This window comes from Zootoca vivipara, chromosome 2 (genome assembly GCF_963506605.1).
Source record: "Zootoca vivipara chromosome 2, rZooViv1.1, whole genome shotgun sequence".
Classification (NCBI taxonomy): Eukaryota; Metazoa; Chordata; class Lepidosauria; order Squamata; family Lacertidae; genus Zootoca; species Zootoca vivipara.
Genome location: NC_083277.1, coordinates 93,210,091 through 93,219,168, shown reverse-complemented (window position 1 = coordinate 93,219,168; position 9,078 = coordinate 93,210,091). Strand labels below are relative to the sequence as shown.

The window sequence follows — 9,078 nt, the reverse complement described above, 5'->3', positions numbered from 1 at the left end:
GTGTGAGAATATATCTGAGCAGGCCTATTCACAAGAGCGCAGTTCTTCAGCAGTCGCGGGCATCTCACAAGTTAAGTTGATGGCAGATTTTCAGACCATCTGGTTACCTATCACCCAACTGGACTTCCTATAATATTTTCCTTTTGACTACCAGAACTCCTGCCCAGGGTCCTTTGTTGATTTCCAAGCTTCTCCGTATCAGACTTTGCTGTGTAGCCACAAGAAGCAGAAATGCGTTTCTTTTTAAATGGGAGAGCCTATAATTAATGCTGCAGATTCAAGTTCTAGGATACAGATTATAATTGTTTTATTCTCAGTTTTCTGAACAGCTGATCTATCCATGTCCTCTGGGTGGCGTACAGAAAGCAATCAAATACACAAACACATTTGGGTCAGTTAAATGACTCAGAAACTGACATAAAACTACCAAAAACAGTATAGAATAAATATAAACACTAGCTGGAAAACAACACCACACCCAGCAAAGAGTAATCAAATTGGGGCCAGATCTAAATACACTACTAAAGCATATAATTGAAATTAAAAGGCCTGGGATAAAAGGCACCTGGTGCCCAAATTGCTGCAGCAGGCAAATCTTTCTGGGGAAGGTATTCTACAAATAAAAAGCAGATAGCCATGCATTAAGGTACATTAAAACATCCCTCCGTGCTCAAATTATATTTACCTCTCTGGGATATGCTTTTTCACTGTATGTGGGTTGCAGCTAATGCAGATCCATCATTTTCCTTTTACTGTAGAAGTAGGATCGGCTGTCACTTTGCAGTTCCCCAGCAGCTGGTTTTGTTGAAGCAGAGCAGTGATATATATATACAGTATATATATATTTAATGGTCAGGCTTCACCTCTGTATAAAAGACCTCCTGAGCAGGTGTCTCTGGGTGGGCTGGCCTGGAGAGATTTATGTTGTCGTAGATGTGATGATGATGATGATGATCTGAAATATCCAGTCTGGCATAAGACACCTCATCTTGCTCCTCTGAAGTCTGAAAGAGAATTAGATTTGAAATGCTAACAAGCATAGAACAAGCCTCAGGCAGCCTGTAGGTAAGATGGCATAAGTGCCCTGCTGAATGAGACCGAAGACCCATACTGGCGCAAACAGATGGCAGTGGCTAATAAGGATGCTGGTTACAGCATTCATTTTCTTCCTACCTTTTCCTGGGAGTGAATCTCTTCATAGTCATTTTCAGGAAGGACCTTAACAATCCTGTAGAGTCCTGCTCCATTATGATCTGGGGACTGGTCAGAAATAGTGTTCTCATGAGTATCTTCAGTATTGTGGGTAGGCGTCTGTGAGAGGGCAAGTAAATGCAGTTTTGAAAACAAGTCACAGAAAGGGAGCTTTGTACTCATCTGAAATGGCCCTAACTTGGTACTCAATAAGATTTCTGCCGGCCAGCCAGATTGCAAACATGCCACAAAGAACAAACTTTTAAAGACTGAGGCCTAATGTATGCTGAAATCTTGGCTGTATTAGCAGATGCACTGTTGCTGGTGGTCAAGGAAAAAGAGGTATATAACGGAGAATTCCTGAGTGCCAGCAGAGAGTTTATATCACAAAATGTGCAGCATGGAAATATAAATGGTTAGACCTTTAAAATATGCCCTTGTGCGTTCCCTCTTCCCCCAGCATAGGAAAAGACCACATGTTTGGTAAGTTAAAACATTTGCTTACTTACAAACTGTTCAAAGATCTGATTCATGTGCTTACCCATACAGCGTTCAGAAAAAGTTGTGCCGGCTACATTTAGTTTAGTTCCAAAGTGGTGAAAGTTATCAGGAATGGCTGGTGAGAGCCATGCGGTTGGAGCTGGAGCAACCAGCTTAGAACCTCTTCACATATTGAGGTTCTCAGGTAGACCGGGGAGGGAACAAAGACTTCCAGTTCCTCCCAAGGTGAGGGGGACTTGGCTAAGGCTGGCAGGACAGCTTTCTTGTTCTATAACAGAGCTTTCAAAACTTTTCATGTGGGTGACACACTTTTTAGACATGCATCATTTTGCAACACAGTAATTCAGTTTCACTAGCAAACCGGAGGTTAGACTCACCCCTTTCCAGCCCTGGGAGGAGCATGGGGAGTATTCACATGATACACTGCTGCCTACGCGACACACAGGTTGGAAAGCTCTGCTCTATGCTATTAACCCCTTCATGCATTAAGTAGACTTAAGCATGTTTGGTATATGAGGCTGGTTAACCCACAGCTGTGATATCACATTGTGGTATTTTAAGACTGACTTTCACCACATCTGAAGATCTTCCTCATTGCTCCTCAGTACTACTATTCCACTTCTCAGAAATGATCATTTTAGACTGTTCTGGTGCTACTTATTGTGATTGCACTAATGTGCCTTGTATTTTGCGGCAAACCACTTTCATGTATTTCCCCATTACATAGTGGTATATAAATATTTATTTTATAAATAATATTAATAAAAATCTTATCATGGAGTGATGTGAGATTTTGCCTTACCCTTTCTGGTAGATTTAGCTCCTCATTTCTCTGAAAATGTGATTCTGAAATGGATGCATCAATTGGAAATCAGGTAGGTCAAACTAAGCAACTCCAACAACAGGTTAGGTGGTAAGAAAGATCTGCTTGACTGAAATTCCACACTGGAATTACTCCTACTGGAGATAATACTGAATATTTATTCTGTGCTTTTATCTTGTGTTTTTTTATTTTATGAACCTCCCTGAGATATTTGGATGAAGGGTGGTATATAAATAATAAACAAACAAACAAATAACCCTAGGCCTATTTACTCAGAAGCAATTCCCATTGAGTTCAGTGGGCTTATTCCAAGGTAAGTGTGCATAGATTTGCAGCCCTAAGACCACAGAGCCTGATATATTGCTAATCAATACTGCCAGCCTTGCGGCTTCTCAGGCCCCTCTTAAGATTCCAATAAGCTTGGGGCTTAATATTTGTTTTAGTCTCTCCTTTCTCCATATTGCACCCTCTCAATGGGTTGTATCTAAGCTAGCTATAAGGAGAATGCTCCGTCAGTAAAAGTATTTATCTTTGTGCAACAGAACATTCTCTCCCTGCACATGTCCTAAATCTGCTCTGGGGCTTCCCCCTATTCTTCCAGAACAGATTTTGGGGCAGCTTGGGCACGTGCAAGGGGACCAGCGGTGGAAGAGGAGTCCCATGTCCCCAGCATGAAAATTAGTTGAATACCTCCCTCTGCCATGTGTTGTTTTTTCCCCAGTTGGAGGCTTTGCATGTTTACTTGGAAGCAAGTTCTCCTATGCCAATGAAGCTTACTCCTAAGTACCATATTTTTCCATGTATAAGACGCTTCCATGTATAAGACGCCCCCTATTTTGGGGGACTCCGATTTAAGAAAATGGGGGGATCTATCCGTGTATAAGACACCCCCAAATTTTGGACATTGTTTTTTAGGGAAAAAACCCACAGAAAACTACAGTATGTGTGCAGAGGATTGTTGCCTCTTAGTTTTGCAAACAGGTGATATTCAGAGATGAATTGTTTAACAGAGCTCGTGTGTTAGGTTTATGCGGAATAAAATTCAGGTAGGAAGGAAGCGTGCTCAGCAACACACAAAGAATACAGCAGCGCTCTGACCTGTTTTCTTCTTCCTTGACGCCACAAGCAGCACCACAGTTGCAAGTAAGACAAGAATAAATAGTGGAATGATACTATATATCAAGATGTAGAGCTTTGATTCTGACGGGGTCCTGGCAAAAGAAAAAAGAATAGAATATCAAATTCCACATATTTCCATTAGCCATTTCAACAATGGCCATTTCATTTAAACAATACAGTACATCCTTCTTACATAATATGCAACTTTGTTCCACTTGTTTATTTTATTGATTCTTCAAGATATCTACTTGGGAGTCAGTCTCACTGAACTCAATCCAACCTCCGGTCAGACATGCACAGGATTGCGCTGTTAATTTCTGATTCTTCCTCCCTCCCCAAAAATGATACATAGGGAAGGGTTTGGGTTTGTTTTTTTTGCAAGAATCCAAGCAAATATTTTGATGTGATTGAAACCCCTTCAAAACTACCATCATCATCCGGGCTGGCCCAGATTGTCGTGTTGACCCAGCCCAATTTTCTGGTGATGAAAACAGAAGATGATATGGATAATGTGCACAGAGGTCCGCACTGCTCTTTTTCAAAGATGTTAAAATGGGAGCAACCCCCCCAAAAGTCAATCAGATTGGAGAGTCTAACATTATATACATGATTCCCCAACATATACAGCTTGTTTAAGTCATGTACCTTATGATGTAATTTGTTACTGATCATCATTATCATTAACAGTAATACTGTAATTAATTTATGAATTGCTTTGGTTGTAATTAATGGCCCTGGAAAGGAGTTTGTGGCGGGTGGTTCCCACCCCTTTGACATCACAGCAATTGATGATAAGACGGAAAGTTTTGGAAACAAATTTCTAGCTAACCAAACCTTTTGCATTTTCATGATTTACGTTTTTTACGTGGGCTCTTGGGTTATAGACATACACATATTTGTGCCTTTTGTTGTTGCTCAGTCATAATTATTGCAAACATAACCCTGCAAGAGCAGATTCTGAAGGGACTGTCAAGAGACACCAGATCATTCAGATTAAGCATTGCCCGTCCCAGTTTCTAAGTTTCACGGGGCTGCAAAAATGCTCTATTCCATCCGTCTGCAAGTCATAGAAGTGTTCCCAACCCTGCAAGCATGGAATAGTAAAAACCATAGCCAAATTATGTTCAAACACAGGGCATCAACATGAAAATCAAAGAGTTGTAGCAGTTTCCTCAGCCCTGGTATTCTCAAAAGTGTCCAGTACCACAGCTCCTTCTATGGAAAGCACCTGCTGTCCATTACATCAGTATAAATACCATATTTCAGACAGATATTCACAGGCATCTATTCCCCAGTTAACCTGGGAGAGATTAGCTGCAGGGATCGTAGATTTCTGTGGGCAGCGAAAAAAGGGGGAGATTGAAAGTCCCTCACATGGTTATAGAAAAGGAACCCAAATACTCACTCTGTAGGATCTGGGCTGTGGCTGGAATGTACTACGGAGGTGATAAATTCTGATATTTCTGTAGGTGATAATCTTTCTTCTGGATTGGGGAGGCGGGGGAGGACAAAAAACAAAAAGGAATAAACACAAATTGTGGTCATAGTTCCTCTGCTATATCAACAACATTCTGTATTTTAGCGCATGAAGAGAATGATTTCATCTATTCCTTCATGCTCTGGAGATTTTTTTCTTTCTCCAATTCCTCATTCCTGCATTTCTATCATTGCAAACAAGGAGAGGAGGAGAAGCATTTACCTGGAGAAACTGTCACATTCACCCTGTGTTTGATATTGAGAAAGATTAAACGATCTATAACACAGTAATAAACACCGGAATCATCCAAATTCAAATTGTCCATCGTCACTTGAAAGTAGTGCTCTTCCTTATTCTCTCTGAGGGAGACTCTGCCCACGTTCGCCTTTCCGTCTGATGTTATTAAACTTTCGCATGAAAATGAAAAGAAGCCTTTTTTAATTTTGCACCAAATCTTAGTGTTATCTTCAAAGGTTTGTTGATAATGGCAGCAAAAAGAGAGAGATTTTCCTTCATATCCATGCACTTCAACTGGACCAGTCAGTTGCCATGCCTCTGGGGGAAAGAAAGAGATCATTCATTGGAGTCAATAGGGTTAACACCATGCTGCTGGTGCTGTCCAGCTTCAGGAAATCCGATCCCCCTCCCTCACGTCTGGCAGCCAGAAATGGGAAAAACAAGAAATTCTTACCAAGGTAATATATTTAATATTCACAGAGAGAGAGAGAGATGCATACTGCTGCCTCTTGGATAATGGCATTGCTCCGAGTAAAGTCCCAACCCCTCTGTCTCTCCTATTAAATGTCATCCCTACGTTGGCTTTCTGCCTCTGAGCTTTCTGTTCTCCTACTCTCAGTGCCTGCCTGGACCTGGGGGAGGGGGGGTCTGGCATGCTTTCCAAAGACATTGAGTCTGTCAGCTGTCTCTCCCCTGGTGCTTCTTCCTCCTCCTGCTCCTCTCCCAATATTTCCCAGCTTCTCCCCTCTGTAGCCTCTCAACTGTGACCTTCTGCAAACTACTGTTCAGGGAGGCTTTTAATGTTTAATAGATTATTATGTTTTATTTTTCTGTGGGAAGCCGCCCAGAGTGTCTGGGGAAACCCAGCCAGATGGGCGGGGTATAAATAATAAATAATAAATGATTATTATTATTACTAAATCTATACTGTCTCCCTTTTATCTGGGAAGTGCAGGAGGAGGGGAGGGGACGGTCTCCACTATTCCTCCTCAGTCCAGTCCTTGACAGGTGTGCAGCATTGCAGTCAAGCCAGGCCATTCATTACAAGACAAGTCTTTCCACGTCTCTGCAACAAGCATTCACAAAATTGTTCTCCCCATACACACACACTTTGCATCCATGGATATTTACCGGTATATTTTCCCAAGGTGTGGAAACTTCAGAATTGTCATAGTGTAATGTTTGTTTTGAAGTTGGGCAATGTTTGTCTTGCAATGCGCAACTGTATTCTGAGGTGAGCTTCTTTGTCCCTAAGCATGTCACCAAACAGTTTTTCAAATTCACCAGGAAAAACAAGGAATTTGAACATGGGCATGCCAACCAATTCAGCAACTTGTGCCAGCAGCCAACCCCAAATCAGGGCATCATGTCATATGGTCATATGCTTACATACACACAGTAAGATTCCAAAGCAGTTATTTGGGTATATGCACGTGCAAAAGATTGCTTTGCCAGTTTGCGACAGAAATAGCATGTTTGCGACAGAAATAGCATGTTTACCTTTCGCTTTCTGCTGTTTGTCTCCCAAGTCTTCTATCTCTGGACTTTCAGTAGTGCCATCCCATGCATTTTGGCAGACTTCCTCCTTATGCTTCAAGATCTGTGGCCTTGACGGAGCATTTTTCTCTTCCTTACCTGAAATTAGCACCCAGCCTAGGAGAGACAACATCCTCAACGGTCTCATGATTCTGCTTCTCTTCTCTGCTGAAGTTGGAGGGAGGTAAAGGGTAGCCAATCTCTCCCAGAGACTTCAAGATACTCTCACAAGTTTTTGGCAGGGAAGAGAAACTTCAAACCTCACTGGCGATAACCCCCGCCCCTGAAAGCAGAAGTGCTCAGCCTTCTTTAGAAATAGAGGACAGATTCTCTTCTGCAATCCTTAGTATGCATGTGGCTGTGGTTAGTGTATTTTCCCCCCTTTATATTAAGAAACACACATGCTAGATGAGGAGAATAATGTAAATGAATTTCAGTGGACTTCGGGATGACATTAACCAATACTATGACCTAGTATCACAACTGGGTTGTGATAAGCAAGGCAAGATGCACAGTATTTTCCCATAAGGACATTAAAATAGCCCTGCTGAATCAGGATTCCAGTGGCCCATCTGGTCATAGAATTGTAGAGTTGGAAGGGACCCTGAGGATCATCTAGTCCAGCTCCCTGCAGTGCAGGAATATGGGGATCGAACCTGCATCCTTGGCAGTACCAGCACCACACTCTAACCAACTGAACTATTCAGGTCCAGCGTCCTGTCCTCACAGTGGACAGTTTGATGCAGTAGCTGAAGTTCTCTTATGATGGTATCACCTCATTAGAGAGCTTTCTACTCCCGGTCCCCCACCATCATACGGTTTACTTCCCTGCGACACACAAAGAGACCGGGTGGCTACAACTGAGTTGTGCGGCAGCAGGAAGTGTGGGAGCTGAAGCTCCCTTCTGGTTGTGTCTCCTATGCATCCAGATAACTGCAAAAACCAGAAACAGGAAGCTGGGCGTTTTCAAGCTGATTGGAAGCAGGAAGGACCTATAAATAAGATATCTGCAGCACAGCAACAGAAGAGGAGATAGAAGGAAACAAAGCTATTCCCCACCATTCACTAATGAAAAAGTCTCGCATACGCAATGACCGTTTCCCCAACATAAAAGGGGAGGCGCATTTTGCGCAGTCGCGTGCAGCCCCCCCCCCCGGGATCCCTGAGGCAGTTCTGGAAGTTTGGAAGCTGGCACTGCCTACCTGAGGCTGGAGTCGCCGCCCACTCAGTTAGCCGACCAATCCAGCCAAGGGGAGGCGTGCCAGGGGGATTGGCCAGGTAGGATCAGGTAGGCTTACCTGCACACAAAGAAGAGGATGCAGGCCTTGGGCAGAATCCTTTAGTCATTTACATAAAGGGGAGGGGCGTGGGGGCGGTGACCCCCCCCACCCTATTGCGGCGGCGATAACAGGGTTCCCGTAAACGGGGCACCAGTGGGGGCATTTGGCAATGCCAATTGGCTATTATTGCCCTCCCCTTCCAGCGGCGGCGATCGAGGGGGGGCGGGCTATCTGCTTGAACATATGTTCTCCAGAGTTAGCCCAACCCCCACACATGCTGGACAACCCTGAAGATCACCCCAGCTGGGGGCTGGGAGGGATATACGCCCAATGCCTGCGCCAAGGTCTTCCTACATCTGAATTTTAATAAAGTTGTGGCCAATTTTAATCCCATAAAACGTGGTCTTGTGTCATTATTCCGCTTGGGGCTGCCCTGGGGACTGGGGGGGGACTCCGCCTGACTGCGCAAAGATTATGTGGCGGCGGCTTGGCTGCAGTTTTAAAGCAATGATAAAGCACCCAGGTAAAAAATATGTAGGATGCGTTTCAGATGTGTGAGAGAGAAATCACTTCTGGGACCCCAATGAATTTAATATATAACTGAAGGGAGGCCAGACTTGACGATATTGAGCAGCAAAAAAATTATTATCCCTTTAATGAAGAACGGAAGATCATGAAAAAGATATTGGAAATTGCAGCTTATTTAAGAAAGCTTGTGTGGAGAAGGCTCAGTGTGCATGACCTATGTAGGGAGAGACATGGAGATGAGGACTGTGCTAGAATGTGCAGGATATTGGCCAACAAAAGCCCCATTAAGCACCCTCTTTTCTCAGCAACTGGACTCTTTTCTCAGCAACTGGACTACTACTACTATAGTACTACTACTACTGTTACTATACCCTGCCCATCTGACT

The 9,078-nt window shown here is 43.4% G+C and overlaps 1 protein-coding gene across 1 annotated transcript; it reads right to left on the bottom strand.

Annotated features, from left to right (window-relative positions):
* Positions 1–299: 299 nt before the first annotated feature.
* LOC118081471 (CMRF35-like molecule 9) lies at positions 300–7,160 on the bottom strand. Its single transcript, XM_060270979.1, has 7 exons — positions 6,849–7,160; positions 5,334–5,666; positions 5,040–5,118; positions 3,614–3,726; positions 2,495–2,538; positions 1,174–1,311; positions 300–1,004 (listed from the first exon to the last, which is right to left on the bottom strand). The coding sequence occupies exons 1-7, from the start codon at positions 7,030–7,032 to the stop codon at positions 846–848; spliced, it is 1,050 nt and encodes a 349-aa protein (XP_060126962.1). The 5' UTR covers positions 7,033–7,160; the 3' UTR covers positions 300–845.
* Between the last annotated feature and the right edge of the window lie 1,918 nt (positions 7,161–9,078).